This window comes from Bacillus rossius, chromosome 5 (assembly GCF_032445375.1).
Source record: "Bacillus rossius redtenbacheri isolate Brsri chromosome 5, Brsri_v3, whole genome shotgun sequence".
NCBI classification, from domain to species: domain Eukaryota; kingdom Metazoa; phylum Arthropoda; class Insecta; order Phasmatodea; family Bacillidae; genus Bacillus; species Bacillus rossius.
Window position 1 is genome coordinate 55,955,971 of NC_086333.1, and position 24,065 is coordinate 55,980,035.

The following is a 24,065-nucleotide window of genomic DNA, read 5'->3' on the forward strand; positions in this document are numbered from 1 at the left end:
CTTTTTAATTACTATTGATTAATGGTCTCTACTTTTACCCATGGCCTAACTGGAGTCAAGATACTGAACCTTATATTCTTCAATTAGGTTACTAAGTCAAAAACCACTTTATTGAGGGAGCCGGTGCGCTTTATTTAAAGATTTTCGAGAGTTTTTATTGTTTAAAACTTTTTTTCCTAATTTAATGTAATGAAATTCATTTTTAAAAAATATTCCGAGAACACGTAATAAACTAGAGGAATATACAGGCTATGACCTAAATAATACAACATATTTAATGAGGGGACTTTTGATAGTTTAACCGATATTCTGCCCTACCTCAACATGGAATGTAACTGTGAATAAGATGAACTCCAGAAGAAGTACAGACGTGTGGTAGATAAAAGCCTCATAGGTAGGCAACCGGTGTAGCGTAGTTGCCGCCAGGGCTGCTTACAGCGGAATGCCAACCTTTGGACAGCACACATTTGTACCTCGGAAGCAAATAAGCCTAAGTCACAATCGGGCATCTCAACAGGCAAGTAAAAAAAAAAAAAAAAAAAGCTATTTAAATTAAACCGTGTTTCTCACTAACCACGACGGGCGTGTGGCCTGAAAGAAGATACGTATGGTTAACGTGTACCAAACTGGTTCTTTTTCCAAACAGTCGTTAAGACCAGTTACATTGTACCTGAGCTTAGAGTTTGACTGGCTGAGCTTAATCTTTGGACTGGTCTCTTTTAGCTTACAAAAGTTGTAGACAATTTTTGACAGTTTTAATAGAACCGCCAAATGTAAAGACATGATCCGAAATAAAAAATAGTGCTGGAGTCCCTCCGCGCGGAAGAAGTGAAACTTCGTAATGTGGAAATGAAAATAGGAAGGGGTAGAAATTTATTTTTAGTGAAATCATATGGTATCAAATCAAACTAAAAAACAAGTAAATGAAATAATGAATATTATAAATTAAAATAGAACAATAAAATAGAACAACCAGTACGTATTTCAGCTAATTTCACGACGCCCACACTGTAACTTCGCTGCATAGCAAGAATACCAGGCGCATGTGCTTGGAATATTGGACGCTACTCGTTGCTTTAACGCTCGCGCTGGCCTGTAACAGGTATACTACGCGCATGCGTTCGAGTGCCACGCATTCACTCTCGCTCCGTCTCTTTCTATTCCCCCTCCCCAGGAGCGTTGAACGTTTAACGCAAAAGCGCTTTCATACCCCCTCCATGTTAGCGTTAAACGTTTAACGCAACCTTGTTGGAAGTCGCATTAGAAGTTTAACTTCAATAAAGTCTAAATTTCCAAATCTTGCCTGAACATCATTTAGGTCTGAGGTACAAATACCGTGTGGATTAAAGCCACTCCTTATAACTGCCGGTCACTGTTACAAACAAGCCGCGTAATAATACGGGAAAAGTTAGTGATCCGAAAGTCTAATGAAAAGGATCAGATCTTCGTGACCTTGATGGCTTAGGGGTCGTGCTTTTTTTGTCGAGTATCGGTGGTCCTAGCTTAACTTTGTAAATGAGTCAAGTAGTGAGTATCAAGTTGTTTATCCAAGTTGTTGAACACGACAATTGTCTTGAAGACCAGCTTACCTTCGGCATTTGTGCAAAACTAGGTGATGAAACTCCACGTAACAAAACCTTCCTAAAAATTCTTTTTTTTTTGTGTCTTCTGGTTTCATAAATATATATTTTTTTAAATTAGATTTGCATAAATGTTAAAATCAGCTTGATTTATTAACGGTAATATTTCACGTAGTCAGGCAATCTGTGACTTGGTACCATCTTTGCCTCATGATAACTCTTGTGTTAAGATATTATGGAATCATTTCAATTAGGTTACAAAGGCAATTTCCGGGAGGACTACACAAATATGCTACAATTAAATAAGAGCTGCTGCCTTGCTGCTGTTCACTACTAACAATTAATTTTGGAAAAAATTTGTATGCTTGATGTTAGTTAAATGCTCTTTCTGGTTTATATCTGAATTCTCATTAAATGACTTGCTTATAGTGCATGAAATTTAAACTGGTTCTAAAAACTTGTGAAGTTTTCTTTAGTATCCAGTCTACTTAACACATAACTTCTCCCTATTTTTTCCCCACCCTTTCTAAAAAATTTTTGTTCTCGTTTCTCATGTGAGAAGTGAAGTTTGCAACTCTAGTCATGATTGTGGAGAAAGGCATCTTGCTATGTGATAAGTTTTCATTTAAAAACATTTGAATCAACGTGTGCATGGTTTTACGTCAACCTGTTATGCAAAATATGTACACGTCTCCTGGATTATTGAGTGATCAAAAATAAATTATTTCACTTAATGTTTTTGTGATGACATTGTATGCTAAGTGATGGCATTACTCGCTAGGGTTCAAAAAGTTTCGCTTATACCTACTCTTCATAGATATTACTTAGACTTTTCCAACAAGCGAAAACCACTCCAACTGAAGCACTTTCCTACTAATTGTGGTAACTTGCAGGAAAATGAATTTTGATGAAAATTCAATGAAGCCTGTTAATTATTGAAAGAAGATATATATTTATGTGAATAAAATACGTAAAATACGAGGTAAGGCCATCTTCTTGATGAACTCTAGTTGAACATTTAACGATGTCTTACATATCATGCTGATAAACTGACTTATAGACTAATGGAATATAGATTTAAGGGTGTGCTGAACAAGAGATTGCATGCAAATGTTTGTGGTATATTTTTATATGAATAAATCATGTAAATTGTACACAGAGAGAAAAGTTTCTTATACTGAACAAATTTTTTGTTTGTAAATTATAAAACGAATATATACAGTTAATTGAAGTAAATATTTTGTTGGTGGAAATATTTTGTTAACCCAAAAATGGTTTCGTCAACTCAGCTGTGTATTTTGTTAGGTGAACGAAATCAATTTTGCTACACGTAAAATAAAGTTAGGTCGACAAAATGGTTTGTTACAACACACAAATATTTGTTTTACCGTATACAAAAATTAATTCTTTGTATTGCATAAAACTTTTTCTCTGGGCAGCAGTAGGGTTCACAAGCTGGCTAACTTCTTACGTCTCTTGTTTTCCAGTCCTTACAGTTAAAATGAATAAAGTACAACATGAAAAAAAAACACCAGGTTATCTATCATAATATTTATTTTCAAGGAAAGTAAGGGATTCTGTTATGTCTAGTATTGTATACCTCGTGCTACGAATTTATTTTTCGTTTCAGGGATTAATTTGATAACTAGCTTCTTTTTTTAATAAAAAGGAGACCAAAATTCATTAACTTTTGATGTAATAAATATTCATCCAGAAAGCCAGAATGACGTCTTTGAAATCTCGTAAAAGCGAATCTGTATGTAGTTCTTAATTGCACAGAGCATAATCATAGAAGTTTTTATTTAATGTGTTCCAGGCCGAAAAAAGGTTTATTCCGTATATATGCTCTATTTTTTTGGAATTTATCAAGAGACATTATGTAAGTGAACAATATTGAATTTTTTTCAATTTAAAAGATTCTTACAAGTCAAGTAAAACAAAAATTTATATATATATATATATATATATAATTATTTTATCGTTATATTTTACTTTGTAGTGTAGATATGTAAATTATTTAAAATCTTGTTGCATTAAAAATATCACCAATCTTATCAAAACGACACGACGCGACATTTACCTGGGAAATCATAACTTATGACATCTTGTAACACACACGGGAATTTTTATTTCGATATATTAGTTTTGACATAGCTACCTTCAAAAGCATTTAGTTTCGATTGAATAAATCATTGTGTTTTGCATAACAATAGTACTCGTACACACCAAATTATTAATTTTTATATCATAAAACTCTTATTTAAGATTTATTAAAGCTTTTTAACCTGTGAACCGACTTTTCCGAGAAAGATATTTGTTACTTTAGCTTCACACAAATCGCTATGGCAAAATGGCTTTTATAATGTTGGATTTTTATTATTTTTAACTACTTTCACTGATAAATTATCAATAAATATACATTTTAAATGTGATAAAAATTAGGCAACCGAGAGGAGTATATTTAAAAGACTTTCAAATCTAAAAATCAAGCAAAAATGGATATTACAAACACTCAAGGTCTCTTTACAGATTTGTGTGTTTTATACTCTTATATTACTTTGATAATATATTGATTATATTTAACCACTGGGGAGATAATCGTTACATGGTCTCGCAAAACTACAAAGATTTTCTAATTGCAGACAATCATAGGTGGACAGCTAGAAAATACTTGATGAAACACGTTTTTTATACTTACTTTACTACAGCAAATCGCTAGAAAGGGCTGATAAAGCCACTTGTCTTCACGGTCTCAATTCCAAATGCCTCGTGTTGTCTCGATCTCAACCAAAGCTTAAACTTTGTGCCGAATGATGACTGTCTTCTTAGCATGGTGAAAACTTTATCTTGCTCTTTGCAAACGTAACTGTCAAAATAAATGTATGTACCCATTGTGTAGTGCGTATGTTTACTAATGTATCCACAAGACATATGTTTTTTTAAAGCTGGAATTGGGCGTAGTTAATATTTTTATTTAGATAAGATATTTAGAAATCTTACTGCACTGGACTTTATGCTAAGTGACGCGATTTTTAAAGCTTTTATTTATGCGATAGATGCGTCCGCCACAACACATGTTTTTCAACAGTGTTGTTTTTTTAACAAGGTTTAAATGTTCAGGAGACAAATTGCTTTACTGCGAAGCTTTTACGCGTGGTCTATCTCATCATTTATTATTCTCTCAGCCTTTGGAGGATCAAGTTAACCCAGCTCTAACTAAATTAACTGGGTTTCATAAGAGCTTTCATTTTTCCCACAAAGGTAAACTGTAGAGGGTCTCATTCATAAAACTAGAGTATTGATTTTTCTTCGTTCTTCTAGATACCTTATAAAATAGGTTCAATTTTTTTTTATAAATTTGCTGAAAACTGAATTTCTGAGACTTTACTGATTCACAAAAACACTAGGAAGTGAGTTATTTTTCATTCATAAAATATATCCATGAACCTATTAAATTTTATATATACTTGGATTCATGGCGTTCATTTGTAGTTTAAGGCATTTAAATTTTATAAAGGCATTTTTTAAATTATGTGTAGTTTTTCATTCTATATTTACAGCTTTAAATTCCAATAAATAGTGAGAAAAAATAATTAAATTCCTGTTTTAAGTACCTCAAAACGTGATCATAACTTTCACCAGTTCGTAATTATTACTAATAAATTTACCTTCCATTTTTCTTCATGTCTTTAAAATAAGCAAAACTTATGGAAAGTAAAAATTTATTGAAAATCACTAATGCTGAAATTTTGTATTCAAATTTCATACCATGTGCACTGGTAGGCTACATGTCTAGTTGATGCACTTTATTAATGTACTCACGTATTTACCTTGTCTGAAAATGCTGGAACATGGGAACAAATTTGCCTTCTACCAAAGAGGTATTCATTTGGTTATCTGTCGGATATAACCCGAATCTATCACAGGTGTTAAACGTATGAACACTGTTAACTGGTGGATTTTCTCGTTGTACTTATGTGTTCCCCATTTATGATTACCCTTGCTTTTTCATATCACCTATTCAACTTTCATTCGTCTCTAATGACCTTGATGATGAGACGGAGTTTAACCATAAATTTATCTAAATATCACAATGCGATGTTAATCAATAACCAATGTGTAGCATGAGGACTGTAATTTTTATAATAATATTTAACTATAAAGTAAAAAAAATCCAAGGAATAGATAAGTAAACAACACAAAATCGAAGTAAATACAAATGTATAATACTCTTACATTGTTAAAATTTAATCTTCTATGTCTTATTTATTTATTAATACTTGTAATATATAATAATGCATTTTATTCATGTAATATGTATTTATATATTTACAGAAAATTTTACAGTAATTCAAAACAATAACAATTACAATTTTTTATTCATATAGAATGTTTGTTACAGAGATATCTTTGAGAACCTCCAGAATTATATTACATAAGAATTTGATCTTTAAAAACACGCAGACATAATTTGCGCAAGGCTGTGCGGTATTCATGTAATTATAAATTATTTTTAATTTACAAACGAATCGTTGGTTTTTTTTTTTTTTTCAATCACTGGGCATATAAAATAATTTATCCAAAGTATCTGCAAATTTGTCTTTAATTCAGCGTGCTAAAAGTTTATTTAAATTGGCTGACATTTAGAATATTTTGAGGTTCAAGTAAAAAATAGTCAATTGAGGGCTGTAAACAGTCTCTCTGGGTGCCAAATGCCATTAAAACCAAGTGGTCGTCAATGTTTTAGTCATTATAAAATAGAGCTGCAAATCACACTCAACAACATTAGCACTTGAACCTTAGGCTAGTGTCCTGTCCGAGTACGACTTACCACTAAAACGATCCATTGAGGCAGAGAGAAAAAAAATCATTGAAGCTATATGTAACATCTTATCTCACCAACGTTGTGAGTCACATCCCATTTAATATCAGCGAGACTTATGTAGAGAACATGGCCCATTAAATGTACACGTCTTCTTCCTTCCTACTTATTTGCTGACATCGGGCGACTAGAGTAGCTTGCAAGTAGTTTTATACGCATTTATTCCTCCCTACTTCACTGGATGGCTTAAATCTTCGTTGATATTTTCCTCTGCAGGTATTCTGAAGTGCAAATTGAGAAATAATGGACATTTACGAAAAACGATCTCCACTTTCAGTTTCAGCCACTCCAAATCCGAAATGACACGATTTTTTTTTATTTTGACCTCCCCTCTTTTACTGCCAGTTTTGCGTCAGCGCAGGCGAAAATTTTCAGGGATTGACACGACTGACAGTTGTAGCAACGATGCTCTTGTCCAAAATTTGAGCTCGTTGTCCTCAGTTTCTTTTCGAAGGCTCACAAATTCTCTAGCAAAAAAAGAAGGGGGGAAAAAATAATTCTTCGAACGGGAGATTGCCACTTTTAAGTCAAACTTCAACAATTGTGCTTTTTTTCTTCTACTTGAATTGTCAGGACAGCGAGAAGTCTGTTCAAAGTTGAGATGGCGGACGGGTGCAGCAAAATCTTTTCTCCCCAGCTTTTCTATTTGTTCTCGTGCCCGTGAGACCGTTCCTTCGCAGTGGTGCGGCACTGTAACTGGAATCACCGGCCTCGTGTCAGCAGAGTTAGTATCCCTCGCGTCTCGTCAGCAGGGCCGGGCTTCAGGGCGCTAGAGTCTCTCCCGCTCGTACTTGGTGAGCTGCAGCGGCTGGTTGCACTCCCAGGGGTCGTCGCGGCCGCCAGGGCGCAGCAGCCTCGCGCGGTCCTCCTCGTCGTCCGAGTGGTCGTTCACGTTGATCTCCTCGGAGCCGGAGGAGCAAGCCGGCGACGGAGACGGCGAAGGCTGCCGCCGCAGCAGCGCCTTGAACGCGCTATTTGCTCCGCCCATCAGGGGCCTGGAGGCGGTGGTGGTGGTGTTGGTGGTGATGGTGGAGGGGGAGGTGTAGCGTTGGGGCGAGCCAGGGGTGGAAGCGGGCGCCGGCGACCCACAGGTGGTAGGGGGTGCCGCCGCGTTGGGCGCGAACTGCTGGGGGTGTTGGGGCGAGGAGCGTTTTAGGAGGTTCATGCGCTGGTGGCGCCTCCACTTCGCCCGTCTGTTGGAAAACCAAACCTGGGAGTCAATGGAAATGATAACACAGCTGTTTTAGTGCATTGTTCGCAGTCTCATGCCACACAACCTTCATTACAGAGGAGGCCTGATTTTCCGAGTCAAATTCTGTGGCATCTTCTGAATCGAAATTTAAAAAAAATATATATATATATATTTTCAATCAAGTTAACAGAATTTGTGAAATATCAGGCCTTCTTCAAATCACTTTTATATCACTGCAGTAGGCCTATGTTCGAGAGAAAATGCGTAAGAACGTCTTACATACAGTATCTTAAAATGGTGTATACATTCGGGTTTTTACCGTAGGGTATACGATTTACCTATATACATGATTTTTATTAAACGCGTTAGCATATTTATATAAATCCTGGAAAATCTAAAGGCCACGAATACAATTAGACAACCTGCAAACATTATGGGATACTATAGTTGTAATAAATCAAGCCACATTTAATCTATAATATTGCTTGGTGTAATCATACCTATTCTTTAAAGACAAGTATTGGATGAGCTATCATTGGAAGTTTTTTTAATGACTGTGAGTAGCTCTTTTACTGTATTAAAAGAAACATTTGAAAGAAGAAAATATTATTTTCAGTAAATGAAATTCGTTTTTATAAAGTCATTTATCAATATGTACAGAAAACGTTCTAAACCGTATACTCCTCTTGCTACCATATTATATGAAGGTTTAAAAAATCTACGCCCTGTTCATCATATGTCATGAAAATAGTAAAATTTATAAAAATTTACTTATAACGTCTAACATTTTCAATAACACTACCCTTTCGCTTAACGAACCTACCGCTAATGACTCTATTTATAATTGTCTGTCCTACAAATACACATTATTTAACTTTATTTTGTTCTCAAAATATATATAACACTTAAGCTACTCTTTATTTGTCCCTTCAACACATCTTTAACAAACGTAATAAATAAAAAAGCCAACATGATTAATCTAAATTGATTCCAAGATTAAAAACAAACACTAGACATTGGGCCTTAATCTGTAATTTCGAGTGGTTACAAATGAAACAGTTATAAAGTACAAAATAATGAATTTAGTGCCACTAAATGTTTTTATAACATAAGAATTTAATGCATCACTTATCTTCATTTTCTCTCGAACCTTTCATTTTTGCCTCACCAGCCTTTAAAAGATTATAACAAAAGCAGGTACATGAGTTTAAAAAAGATTGATGAAAATTAATAAAAACACATGTCTCTATTAAGAGAGTTCATTTGACATGCATTATCCAAGACAAAAAAAGTCATTATCATTTATCAAAAGCAAAAACTAAAACAAGTTGTCATAGTGAGAACATCCCAGAGTTTAAGGTAGCAACTATGATACTATGTGACTAGAAATCAATGATAAATAAATTTATTTCAATACCTAAAAATATTAGTTAACAAGGTGGGTTTTTAATACTTTACAATTTTTATAAAACAAAAATACTGTATTTAATTTTTTTAACAAATAGGTAAATAATCTAAATAAATTGTGTCAAACTCAAGATAGTTTAATCTGAATAACCAAAATAAAAGTAGTTTTAATTTCAAAGAGCATATTGGTTAAATTTCATAACTAATGCATTTAAATGTGGAAATCCGTGCTTCCTATAATATAAGTAGTAATCTATTTTCTCTTAGATAACCACGCAGACATAATTACTTAAAACATAATTAAAAAGAAGCACTTATATATATCAATAAAATATTAAAAATTCAAAGCACAGGTATCACTTAGTGTTTATAAATGAGATCATAATCACTTTAGGATACCAATCACAAAGTACTACATATTTTAAATACAGGAATATTTTCTCAACTAATATTTTTTTTTTGTAAATATAAAACAGGAGTCGCTTATAAATTGAAATAAAATTTGCTATATTTTACTATAATATAAATTATTCCAACAGCTATATGTTTCATTTAAAATAAATATTAAACAACATAAATTATTGCTTGAAATAAAACAAAAGCGTTTTTAATATTAGAGCACCGGCGACAAACGTTCAACTTTGGACTCGGACAGGTCTTAATCAGCAAATTTTTTTGCAGTCGCTACAAAATGCATTATTGTTTGTAGTGTTGGTATAATAAGAAGTAGTAGTTGTGGTCGTAGTATCGTTATTGGTAGGAGAAATGGTAGAATTATAAGTAATGGTATGGTAGTTTTAATGGTGGTAGTATTAGTGGTAGTGATGCTGTTGTAGTAGTGGTGATAATACTGCAAGATGATTCTAGTGAGTTTATCTTCAGAGCAATTACAAATATATGAAAATGTTTACGAAAATCTATGTTTAATTTTCAACTAGTGTTGTTCATACTGTGACGATTCGTTCATAAAAGTTTTTTTTGCCATTAATATTAATGAGTGGATTGTCCTTTAGGATTATTCTGATGTTGGTTGACATTACTTTGCAGCTTGTGATTTTCACACAAGTGACTTTTTACCGATATAATATAATATTTGGTAAACATATGTCGGAAGTTATTTGAGACGAAGTGTAGATTACGAAAGAGCTATCGGAATGAATGAGCAGTAAAATAAGAGCAAAAAAAAAAAGAAGAAGAAATGTTAGCATGACGGGTTGAACTTTCGCAGCGCAAGAAACTATTCAAAGAGATCACACAATTCACGGAATACATATATATATTTTTTATTATTGTAAATGGAACAGAAATATACATTTCAAAAGTACGCAAAATTTGAATGAAAACAAATGTATCACTACAAAATAAGTGTTCGCAGTATACCCGGTTTGTGTTGTCCCAGTACCTTCAATATGTAAAAGTTGTTCCGCAAAAACGTCAAGTTGTTGAACATTCGATTGTATTTTCCGATGGTTTGAAAAAAAATAAATGAATGTTTGAATGAAAGATCGATTAAAATAAGATAAAGAAAATGATACGGCAATGCTCGGTATCATCTGCAAACAGCTGTGCACAGTCAGGACGACGGAACTACTTGTGGGCAGAGCTCACCTGCACTCGCGCCTCCGACAGGCTCGTCTTGGCCGCCAGACGCTCCCTCGTGCTGACGCACGGGTAGTGGCTCTTCTCGAACTCCTTCTCCAACTCCTCCAGCTGGTCGGGGCTGAAGGTGGTGCGGTTCCTGCGGAACTTGGGCTGGTCCGAGCCGTCCAGGCTGCTCGTCTCGTCCTTGCCGTCCAGGTCTGCCGACAACAACAACCAGTCCTCTCTCTCTCTATATATATATATCTCTCTCTCTATCTCTCTCTCTCTCTCTATCTCTCTCTCTATCTCTCTCTCTCGTCGGCCTTGCGCCCACCCAGGATCATCGCCTAGAGTCCCGGAAATTTCGCGGATTCCTCTGGCCTCAGGGATAGGATTCAAAGTTATAGTTGTGTGCCTCGACCCATGTTCACTTTCCCATCGGTTGATTTCTCAGCGAGAACAATTTCTATCCTTGTTATCTTGGCACTGCCTGATTCGCTTACTTCTCTCCCAAGCTGGGCATCGTTTGGCTCACGGTCGTAGAGGGGGCGTGTCCAGATAACTAACTGCGGTCCAATCATGAACACAGTGCGAGGGTGTGGAGGTTTGCATTCTAGCTTGCGACCAAATGAATCCGCGAAAATTTCCGGGTCTCTACTCGTTGGCCTTGCGCCCACCCCAGCTGCGAGCTAGGATCATCGCGTATGGACCGGAAAAATTCGCGGGTCCAATGACCTCCAGCAGGACGAACTCCACAGTTCTACGTACACTCGGTCAAAATGTCACCCACTCATTGGCCGCTGTCTCGTTTGACGTCCCAACGTTTCAGCCTGTGATTCGTATATAAAGCTTTGGTCGGGTGTTTTTCTCATTGGCCCAAAGTCATCCAGGTGAGTTATGAGCCAATAGCAGAGGCAGCACTGAGGTATAATAACTATTTGTATTTTAGCCTATCGCGAAATGAATTCGCGAATTTTTCCAGTCTCTAATCATCGGGAACTTGGATGGTCTCGGATCGACACTGCGCCAGCACGCGTGACCAACATTTTCGCGTACTTTATGCAAGTAAATTTAATCAAACTTAAATATTAGAGTTTTATTTAAAAAAATATATAAAAACCGATAATGTTTAACACACGTAGCAAAATTTATTTACTTATTCTATAGTTACAACCTCTTCTCACTCGAGATACCCATATTTTAAATGTATGTATGCTTTCTACTTTAGTTTTTTTTTTAATATTTTACTTCCCGTATTAAATAAAAGCTTTTTTCGACGTGATAACGTCTTATAAATCGATGAACGCCGGCTGCACGCACGAAAAAGCATAACTCATTGTTACGTTCCACCTGAGTCGAGCGTGCAAGAAACGGCCAACAACCGTGCGAGAAAATCTTCTATAATATCAAACAGGTTAAGGCGGGCTTTTTAAAAGCAGCGTTTTAAAAAAATTGATTTATTTGTCCAATCTCGTCATTTCAAATTAACTATTTATTGACATTGATTTTATTTTAGTTTATTTCTATAACTAATTGTTCGTGATTATATTTAAACAAATTATTTCAATTAAATTTGCAAAAACTGTAAATAATATTTGAAAATTAAAAAGTATGCAATTTTTCATCACTGTTTTCTTATGTGGTGATCACGTAAAATTATCGTCCGTAAACCGACTTTACAGACAACCCCCTTTTGTTTTATCAAAACCTATTCATAAATCCGGCTTTCGCTTTGTATTAAACCAGTAAGTTTACAGATGTTTCTAAATTCCAAAAGATTGTAGCAACTCATGTAGTTCCGGTCCACCAAATGAAACGCACCTAACATTTCTTCGAAAATGCTGCTTCCTGTGTCGTAGACTGTAAATGTCTGAACTACAGTTAACGCAAGCTAAGATCTTGTAGCCCCAGTATGTGTTGGCGCAACGTTTAGAAGAATGATCTTTGGATCATTCTTGGGCTAAGATCATGGGATCGCAGGTCGAAGACCAGAATGGTGCAACTGGCCATTAGAACACGACGGATCACACAAAAGTATACGTAAACCACTAACTGAAACTTGGACACGAAACTCAACGTTACGTTTCTTTAAAATAGTGCCGAGCGTGATGAATAAACCCAAATTACGTTCTCAACTACATTTCTTAGCGCTAATCACACGTAGTTTCCGCACCCGCCAATAGAATTTGCTGCCGGCGCAGCTACGTCGACTAACGAATAGTTCCATTCGTAGTCCGAAGTTTTAAACTTTATAATTAAACTGTTCCGGTAAAAGCGAAAAAAAAAAAAAAAAAAAAAAAAAAAAAAAAAAAAAAAAAATACTAAACTTCGGGTTTGGATCTCATTTTCGACAAGTAATTTTATTAAAATACGGGCTATCATGTTAAAACTAATTAAACAGTTAACACTTTAACGTTTCCCCTTATATATTTGGTTCACTCCATCCGCCAAGGACGGCAAGCATTTATGCTGTTACACATTTCCGTTCCTTGAATTACGTCGCTATCACGAAATCGCTGCCACCAAATGCCGTACACGGAAAACTAAGATGTCACACATCAAAAAGTGCAGATTTCTTCGTCCGCTACACGTTTCACCTTTGAAACGTTCAAGTTATTATTCGGCGTGGCAAAACTCTGAAATCAAAACCGACATTTTCCGTAGCCCTTGAATGGGAGGTATTTTTGTGTGAAAATTCGCGTAGAAGAAAAAAAAACAGTTCATCGTAAATTTGGGAGGCTCTTATTTCAAAGGCAACGCATCGACTTCGGCATTTGGAACAAAGAAGTAGGGAATCAAAAATAATAATAATAATAATTGCCGTGTGTTATGAATATACACAGACCGTGTACATAGTTTCCGCACCCTCCGCTAGAAACACGTTTCCGGAGCAGCTACTACGTAATGGAAAGGCTCCGATAAAAGCGGCAAAGACTGGCTTGATCTTATTGAAACACTACCCAAGTTGTTTGAGTCTCGCCGTCCGCCTCAGACGGCAGCAGCACCGTGCGGTATGGACCCCCCCGGGTGCAGGCAGGGGTGTTCGGGGGGGACTCACCCGCGAGGCGCGGCACCGCGAGGTCGCCGTGTGGGCCCAGGTCCTGGCGCAGGTGCAGGTGGTGCGGACCGCCCCCGCCGCCGCCGACGACGGGCGAGGCCGACGACCCGGGGGACAGCCCCGCGGGGGACGGCGCACCGCCGCCGCCGCCGCCGCCCAGCCCCAGCGAGGACGGCGGCCACAGCTGCGCCGGGTGCCAGGGGAAGGAGCCGGCGTACGGGTGCGCCGCGTGGTACAGGCCGTAGCCGGCGGCGCGCGCGAACTCTGCGGCGGCGCGCTCCGCCGCGCGGTTCCTCAGGATGCGGTTGATGCTGCTCACCGACGGGGCCGTGGCGTTGCTGCACACGCCTGCCGACACACACACACACACACCGTTCGACTGCAAATTCAACCAATCGTTACCCCCATTCGACTGCAACTTCAGTCATTCGTAACCCCATTCGACTGCCACTTCAGTCATTCGTAACCCCATTCGACTGCCACTTCAGTCATTCGTAACCCCATTCGACTGCCACTTCAGTCATTCGTAACCCCATTCGACTGCCACTTCAATCATTCGTAACCCCATTCGACTGCCACTTCAGTCATTCGTAACCCCATTCGACTGCCACTTCAGTCATTCGTAACCCCATTCGACTGCCACTTCAGTCATTCGTAACCCCATTCGACTGCCACTTCAGTCATTCGTAACCCCATTCGACTGCCACTTCAGTCATTCGTAACCCCATTCGACTGCCACTTCAGCCAATCGTAACCCGCATTCGACTGCAACATCAGCCATTCCGAACCCCATTCGACTGCAACTTCAGTCATTCGTAACCTCATTCGACTGCAACTTCAGGTTTTTTTTTTTTTTAGAGAGAACAAACAAATAGTCAAATATCTCGGACAACCTGTTCCTTCCAAAACATTTTTCCCCTAAGTTAAAATTAAAGTTTACTTTTTTTTCAAATTTGCTATTATGTATAGTTACGACCATTCAAGTTTATACCAAGTATCATTTCATACGCTTTAGCACATCCAACGATTTCCTCGAAAGTGATTAATTCTGGTTTGCATGTTGCCACACTCAAACCTGTTAAAATTCCCGTTGTGCGATGCGCGTGTATGTCATTGCATTTCCGTTGCTCACTAAAATTCCCCCCCCCCCCCAACTAAAAAAACCAACAATATAATCAATATACACATATTTATATCGGACAATTTAAATAAATATACGAATACAGCGGGGAAAAAAATCAGCTTATGTAAAAAGTTAGATTTCAATTTTTACATTTACTAGTAAGTCTAATGTGTTTTTCTGTGTTGCCGTCGTTGTGGTATTGAGAATATATGTTCTATCACATCGCTGGGTTCGCCTGTTCGTCTCTGTGTTGTTGTGCAGTGCACTATCTGCTTAGTGTCATCTTTGTATTGTTTGTTTGTCGTTGTGTTGTCTAAGGTTGTTTCTTTCCTTTCAGTTTTTTTTTGTAGGAACTTTCTAGTTGTTGTAACCCACTGTGTTCAGCTGTGATGTAATATTTTTTGAAGTTATACTTCTAATGCGACTTCCAACAAGGTTGCGTTAAACGTTTAACGCTACCATGGAGAATAACGCTACCATGGAGAATAACGCTACCATGGAGAATTATTTTCATGCAATTAAAAACTATTTTTTAATGATGCCAAAGAAGTATAACTTCTCACGCGCGTACCCAAGTACACGCACCCATTATTTTTTTTCCTTATTCCTTACACAGAATCAGGCCTACCTGTGATTTTTTGATATTTTTGACATCGGCTGATTTTGGCTATTTCTTTCTGTGTTTGCATATTCATATTTTTGGAGTATTCTAATGGCAAACAGTGTAACCAGCAAAATTGTTTGTTCAGGAAAACATCTGAAATATATATTACCCATTGCAATAACCATTCAAAGAAGGAAACAGTAATGGTCGTTAGAGGTTACGAAATTAGTGCACATGTCTTACGGTACACTTGTACGTATCACTATATCCACAATGGTTTACACTTTTGACAATGGCTACCACGCATCGACACAGCTGCGTTGCCTGGTGAAATTTGAGGATCCGGAACCTGATCAAACAGTCTCTCGATGTTTCAGCGCATGCACATTAGACCATCAATCTATCCTTCGTGCGCACGCATTTCATCACATTTTTGTATCTCACTAAAATTTTACCCTCAACGCATCCAAAAAAAAAATTAAAACGTCAAAAATTTGCAAAATAACATAAACAAATGTTTAGTAAATTTAAAATTCTTGTCTTGTAATTATAAAAAAAAAATTAAATACATTTCGTGCAGTTTCGCTTAAATGTTTCTAGAAAACCAAATAATGCCAGAGGCTTCGGTAAAAATACACAATAGTGCATGTTTTATTTCAATATCAAATTATAAATTTGTATGCACAATTATGTCGAATAACCTAGAAGTATCAAATTAAATTATGCAATTTTTATTTTATCAGAACAATCTGGCTGCATATATATAGGTATAAATAAGTATACATATATAAGTATATATAAGTATATATAAGTATATATATAGTTATTTCACCGTAAAAGTGCATTACATTTGTCATTGTACTTTTATAACGTCTTTGAAACAACAAAAATTCAATGTAATTTTAAATTATAACGGATAAAAATCTATTTAATTTATATTAGGTTACGAAAGATATTCGAAAGGTTAAAACGATAAGTAAGGTTTCATCGTGCATGAATGACGAGAGTATAAAAACAATAATAGAATCTAAACGAATTGACAAAATTCGATTGGTTTTTTTTTTGTCGACAAGATAAGTGTTAACGAGACTTTCAATTTTAGTGGCCAGAAAAAATATGGCATGATTAATCAAGCTGATAAAGCAGTACGTGTTTTATGTTCTGAATCAATGGTATGTAGAAAATTGTCTGTAAAATGGAATTATGAAACAAATCACATATCTCTTTGTCAAAAAAAGCGAATGAGAGCCAAAAGAAAGCATTTAAATAAATGAATAGACAACCGACGTCTAAGATTAAATAAGTTAGTAAGGATTGTCATACAAGTTTCGCAATTTTCTCGGCTGCAAATATAACTGCCCAGCATGGTAAACCTTTTTATGAGGGTGAATTTTTGAAAGAAGCTTGGTTAGCATTTAATGATTTTGAAAATAAAGATAATGTAATTCAGCGTATCGAAGATGTTCCTTTATCTAGACAGAATCCCAAATCTGGCAGAAAATGTAAGCGAAAAAAAAAATTTTAATCGTCATTTTCTTTTATTTCGCTATGTCTCGACGGAAATGCTGATGGAACTAAATCTGCTCGTTTAGCGGTTTTTGCTCACTATGCCTAGCTAACGACGTCAAAGAATAATTATTTTCGTTAACACCATTGCCAAAACTACTAAGTGTACAGCTATTTGTACGGCTGTTAAAAAAATCACTTGGTGAGAACTAAATTGTTTTAGGTAAAATTGTTTTGATAACGACTGATGCTGCTCTTAGTATGGTGGACAAAAAAAATGGCCTTAGCGGTACATTTTAAACAAACATAGGACATTCAATTCATGAATTCCACTGCATCATTCATCAACAAACCTTATGTGCTAAGGATGGTTTTTCCTCCCTTGAAAATATAATGGAAGTAGTCACAAAAATTGTGAATGGAGTATCGTCGCAGGCTATATACAAACGAAAATTTTATGCTTTGTTTGATGAAGTCAACTCAGTGAATAATGGCTTACTGATGTATAATAATTTTCGCTGGTTGAGTCGCGATAACGTTCTCGTCGCTTCCGTGATCTGGCGAGCGATTTACAACACTCCGCAAGTCCGTCATATTATTTTTCCATTTAACCTCTGCCAACATGTGAGAAAACTTTAATTAAAACAAAATATATTGTGCAATGATATTAGTTTCACAATCATGTAGATAATTTATGCACATAACTCATTACACTCAATTCCCTTTTCACTCTATTATTAATTTTAACATGTTCAGAGTTAACATTCACGCGTAATCAATTATACTTTGTTGACTTTGACGATTTTTTTAAAACAACATTAAAATGGGTTAAACGTAAATTTAAAAGAAAATTGTAATCGAATCACCTTAAAACTTAACCTAATTCATAATGTTATAAAATAATAAGATTAGACACTCAAAAACCTTGCAGCTATTTGGGGTTATAATTTTATCCGTCCGTAAAACACATTTCGGTATGGAAGTGACGGACTTTAGTAACACCAGCATATGTCATGGAAAATGTTTTTAAAATACTGTTAACTATGTAAAAACATACCCATGACTTAATACGCTGATAAGATCTAAAAAATTAAATTAAAAGCATACTACCGATGAATTTTTCCATGACAGGCATATAAACATACGAACAAGTGACGTGCTTTGAAATAAACTTTGAGTATCTGGACTAATTCCTGTACGCCTCGAATGCTGCCTGAAGGCTTGTGTGATGTTTGTGGTCGTGCGGTAGGCGGAGATGAGGCAAGTCCCAGTGGGACCAGGTATTCAAAAAAAAAAAAAAAGTAAAAGGATAACTTTTTTTAAAAAAAAAAAACTTCCCCGTCTGGAGCGTGAAGGAAAGATGTGAAATGGCGGCGGCATTTGGAAAACAGGAGTTAATAGAGCCCGGGTTCCTTTCAGCACGTCACGAGATGTTAATATCATCCGTGTGTTTGTGTGTGTCCTACTACTTCCCCTTTCCCCCCCCCCCATCTTTTTTTTTCCATTTTTTTATGGCTCACTAACTCCCTCTCCTTTCCCCTGATTCGTGGACCTGCCCTTATCTGGTGTACGAAGCGTTCCATCCGCTGTGTAAACAAGAAGGTGAACGAGGGCTTATGCCCAGAAGTTCGTGAAAAATTTCCGGTGGTGATAATCGGGATGTAATCACTAGCTAACAATGGGTAGGTCGGCCCGTAAACTGGTTCGAACTTTATCACCCAGCCATGCCGTCGGTAACTTGCTAAAATTTTACCTGGACGCTCTTGGGCGGACAATTCTGCAGAATGCGTTCCACAGAGTGGGGGTGAAGGGTATGGAATTTCCCGCAAGTGCAATTTCCCAACGTGGCTGTAAATCTAAAAATAAGATACTTAACTTTTAATAAACACGTTTCTAATGAATACTGTAACACGGTGTTTTGTTTGTCACGGTTGCACGATGGATAAATTGGCTAATCACTGCTTCGATAAAGCACCATAAATCGGCCTAAATGCCTGCCTATTAAAAGTTAATACAACGCAGTTACCAAATGTAAATTTTTACACCCATCCATAAGCTACAAAATATATCACAATTTTTACTTATTAATTTTAACTCAGCCCAACATTTTATTTCTCCCAGACTGTACATCAGAAGCAGTAGAGACTTAAGGAATTAAGAACATAGATCGTAACTGGGCAAATTTACAGAACAGTTAATAATCATTCTTCATATGTTAGTGAGTTTTCCATCAACCTCTATTTGCGTGTGGCTAGCAAGAAATATCTTATGATTAAGATCCTCCCAAGGAGGGACTACTTTCAATAGGCCCTGGTACATAACATTGACAAACATTTCTCTGGCATAGCTTACGATTTGGACTAAGGCTCTAAACGAAAGCTTTAGTATGTCTTTAGTAACTTACTTATATATGGTACGATTGAAAACAAAATTTTAAGACAAAATCTACATTTAAAAAAATGTTTTGGCTATATATTTGTTCTCGAATGTTACTGCTTCAAGATTAAAGCATTCATTAGAATTGTCTTTGTGTTTATGTACCGAAAATTCAGATGGGAAAAACATTTATCTTTTTAAAGTAATTATATTAACTTTTTACTTGCCTCTTACAAGTTTAATAGTTCAAAAACTTTATTATCATTTTTAATTTGTTGGCTACAGTATTTCAAAAAGTGTAGTTTTACAAATATTACCAAAACAATTTTCAGATTAGTACTATAACTTACTGTTGGGTAGTTACACTCTTTCTAAATAATATGAAACTGTTAATACATACGGCTGCTAATCAATGGTTTCATACTTAAAGTGCAATGTTTACCTGCCTTCCAAAAGGCAATGTTTATAAGACCTCGACGGCACTTTTAGCCACTTGATTGTTATGGATTACTAAGAAATTTTTACATCTTATTTACCAACAAAAATACAAACTTTTCATAAAATTAGGTAGTCTTAACGAATAAATACTACCTATTGTAGCCATTATCATAGTGCGACTTCCGGAAAAATTTTATATAGTTATTCGTTTCATGGTCCATAGACGTCAAAACCATAGTCAACTCAAAAAGTTTATATATATATAAATTTTTTGTGGGCACGATATCTGTCGTAATTTTTTCGAAAAATCACTTTAAAATTCATACATAAAATTTAAAAAGCTAAAAATCTTGGTCGAGTTCGTTAATGAGCATAATCCGACCAAAGGGGTAGAAATGGGAGATTTTTTTTTTTGAAAAACAGATAAATTTCTAAAATTCCCATAGTATGATAAATATTACATCCATTTGGACGTATTATAACTCGTAGGAGATTACCAAAAAAAATTTGTCTGAAAACGTTTTTAATAAAACCAACCCTAACTGCGAGGGTTGGGAAAAACAAGGGTTGGAGGACAAAAAAATCATAATTCTGTTCGTAGGCACACCATCAAATTTGTTCAAAGTGTTTGTAAATAAATAATTTGTATCTAAAACCTTTGTCCAAAACAATTTTTATAAGAACCATTGCTGCAAGTTGAAAATTAGGTAGAAATTTAAAAAAAAAGTCTTAAAATCCGTTCTTTTTACACTATTAAATCAATTACTGTTTACTGTAAAATCTAAAAATATTACCTACAACTTTCTTATAAAATAATTTTTGAATGAGTAATCATTACTTCAAGGGGTGGAAAATAACAGAGGTTGAAAGACAAAAAAAAACTCATAACTCCCTTAATATGCACGATACTAAATCTATTCAATATTTTTAAACGTATAAATATTATCTAAAAGTTTTGTCTGAAATAATTTTTTCTATGACTAACAATAACTGCAAGGAGTGGAATAAACGATGGTTGGAAGACCAAAAAAAATCCATAACTTCCTTAGCAAGGACACAATCTAATCCGTTCAAGTTGTTTCTAAATATTATAATTTTTATGTAAAAGTTTTATCTGAAAACGTTTTTGAAGACATGAGCCTTTGCTGCAATGGATTGAAAAAAGAAGGGTAGAATTTTATATAATTCATATTTTCCGTACAATGTACACTATCAAATTCGTTCTAATTTATTGTAAAACCATGAATTGTTATCTACAACTTTTGTCTGAAATCATTTTTATACGACCTACCATGACTGAAAAAGGAGGAAAATAACAGGGGTTGAATTTCATAAATATATAACTCCCTTAGTAAGCACACTATCAAATCAGTTAAAATTGTTTGTAAATCTTTATATTCTACCTTAAAAGTTTATCTGAAACAATTTTTGATAATACAAACTACTACTCCAAGGGATTGAAAAAACCTGGGGTTGAAATAAGAAAATAAATAAAATGTTTCTTCAATGCACTCTTACGAATTAATGTTTATTTTTGTTTACATTTTTAATTATTGTCTAAAGTAAATTTTATACCACAAATCATTAATACAAGAGGTGGAAATAACAAGGGTAGAAAGACAAAATGTTGTTACTTTTTTTAATAGATATACTATCAAATCATTATAATTTTTTGTAAAACTTCTAAACTTTATCTAAAACCTTCGGTTGAAACAATTTTTTATGAAACAAACTATTACCGTAAAAACAGGGTTTAGGTTAAATAGAATTACAACATTCTTAGTATCAAATTCGCCGGAATTTGTTTGTAACTATCTTAACATTACCTTAAAACTTTATCCGAAAATATTTTTTATTCGACCATGTATTAGTGCAAGGGATCAAAAATAGTGTTTGGATGCTGAATGTATTATGTAAAAAAAACATTAAAAATATTTTCTTTGCATGGAATATGAGAAAATTTTTAATAGATTTTTTTTAAATATTGGCGAACTGATAGGATGTTGTGTAGGCTAAATTAAGTTATTAAAATGTTACAGGAGTTTATAATTGTTTCCAAAATATTTCCAGAATAAATACCTATATTCTTAGAAATTTACCTACGCCTGTAGTCTGGGCTGAAAGGAATTTTTTATGGAATATTTTAATTTAAATATCAAAGAATACTTCTTTACGCTAACAGCCCTTTGTTATTATAAATAAAAAAAATTGTGCTTAGCCTACCTGATCAACCGGAAAACTATCCAAAAGTCAATTACGCCGTAAGAGAATTTTTACGGTTTGACTAATGTCCTCTAATTATTTTTATCTTGGGCGTTAAAAAAAATTAATAGTGTTACTTCTTAAAGGCACGAGCACTTTTAAAATAACAATAGCCTCTTAAATGTAGTTTAGTCAGGATGGTTCACCATGCCACCCGACGTACATTCTTAGGTGTTCCGGGGTATTGAAAGGATCGAAAATTAACTGTGGCGATGACTAGGAATGAACTTGTGTGGGATCGCTTGTGGACAGCCTTCTTTCACGTCAAATAATAGAAGAATGTTCCTCTTCATTCTTGATGACTTGGCATGAGACAGATTACGAACTCGATTTATCCACTCTCACGTTCAGCTCAAGTGAGTCACAAATATTTTCAGGAATTTAATTAAAGAAAACTACTAACAACGAAAATGTTAAAGGATAAGTGCAGTTTACTATAAGTTCCCCCCCCCCCCTTTTTTTTCTCTTGTGGACTTCGCTTTACGATATCAGAAATCAATTCATAGCAATCAGCTACACTAACCTTGTTACTTTTTTCTTTATCAGCTTCAATACCAATAGGCCTAGGCCTATTTAAATTAATAGAAACAAGGGAGTCATTTTTTTTTATATATTTCGGGCAACTGCCATGTTCAATATGTTTAATCGTTGGCTTCAAACGTAATTTAAGTTTTTGTTTCAAACTTTATAATTTATGATTAAATATTTAACGAATGAGACAAAATAAAATATTCTAAACGCGTAAACGAGCTTTAAAAACCAAGTAAAGAAACATTTAGTTAGTGATATCAGCAGTGAGCATGCTTATAATGTTACTCATTTATATTTTGAGAACATATACCTATACATAACTTTAAATCATGCAAAATTGTAAACTTTTTTTCAAGCGTGTTTAAGATAGGGAGTGAGAAAACCGTCTCTAATAGCATCATTACGTCATGGTTTTCATTTTTTTAAATATGGGATTGTTTTCACGTCCATATGGCTAAACATTCCTTTTTGACATATATTCTCGCATCGAACACACATTCATCGATAAATTACACCTTTACAGTGACAACTACTTAATTACAAAATACGAGTTTTACAGTTATAATATAAATATATACGTCTTAACTGTGAGCATATACATGCAGGACAAGTAAAGAAAGAAAAAAATTCAAATTAGCTTAGGTTAACCTATGTGAAGTATTGCAAATGTCATAACTACGAAGAGATTTTTACTGAGTTAAACAAAATATTAAATTATAATATCTTTAAACGAGAACTTGACAGAATAGCACCTTTTAATTTTTTATATATTTTATAAAAAGCATATTCTGATGACTATTAATTTTATTTACAAGGAAAAAGATAAGAAATATTTTTTTAACAAACAAATTACAGAACTTTAGAGATTCAAAGCATTATTTTGCATCATTTGTGAGTTAATTAGGACTTTTTTATCGATATGTAAAAACCAAATAAAATGAGGACAGTTAAATAAATATGAAATGTATCTGTGAGTTGATATTTACAACTCTATACCTCATATATTTTTATTGTTAGAAAGTTTAGATAATAAAGCAAATTAAGATTATTTTTTTTATTCTGTACGTATGAAATGTTTTAACTCAAAAACTGCATACTCTTTTAGTTAAGATATTATGTATAGTAATCCCAGGAATAATCAAGTCTTAATATTACTGAGGCAAATCCAACGTTTCCAAATGTATGGTGATAATGGTGTTTTAATATTTTATTTGTAAAGCATGAAGCAAGTACAACATAGAAATTGCCTTTAAAAAATTGGTTTTCTGTGATTTCTCCTGAAATCAAAACCAAAAATATACGAGGGTTGTAAGTAAAGTAACGGCAACACACCTGTACAAGCAAACGAACATTAGATTCCTTCAATAAAATCAATAGCACAGACTTGTACATTTGCCAGATGTCAGGAAGTCGTAAGATAACGTTGGCAAGGCGTTGTTTGTTGATGTCAGCGACGGAGCGTCCAACTGCTCGGATCGCAGACGGCACGTCAGGAAATCTGATGCCTCGAAGGGCTTCTTTCAAC

The 24,065-nt window shown here is 35.0% G+C and overlaps 1 protein-coding gene across 1 annotated transcript in view; it reads right to left on the reverse strand.

The window, feature by feature from the left end:
• Positions 1-6,063: 6,063 nt before the first annotated feature.
• LOC134532270 (paired box protein Pax-6-like) overlaps positions 6,064-24,065 on the reverse strand; it is a 112,749-nt gene continuing 94,747 nt past the window's right edge. The window contains exons 4-6 of the mRNA XM_063368689.1: positions 13,717-14,048; positions 10,670-10,846; positions 6,064-7,672 (exon numbers count right to left, since the gene is read on the reverse strand). Coding sequence (XP_063224759.1) covers positions 7,232-7,672; positions 10,670-10,846; positions 13,717-14,048 — 950 coding nt within the window. The 3' untranslated portion in view covers positions 6,064-7,231. The remainder of the gene's footprint in view (positions 7,673-10,669; positions 10,847-13,716; positions 14,049-24,065) is intronic.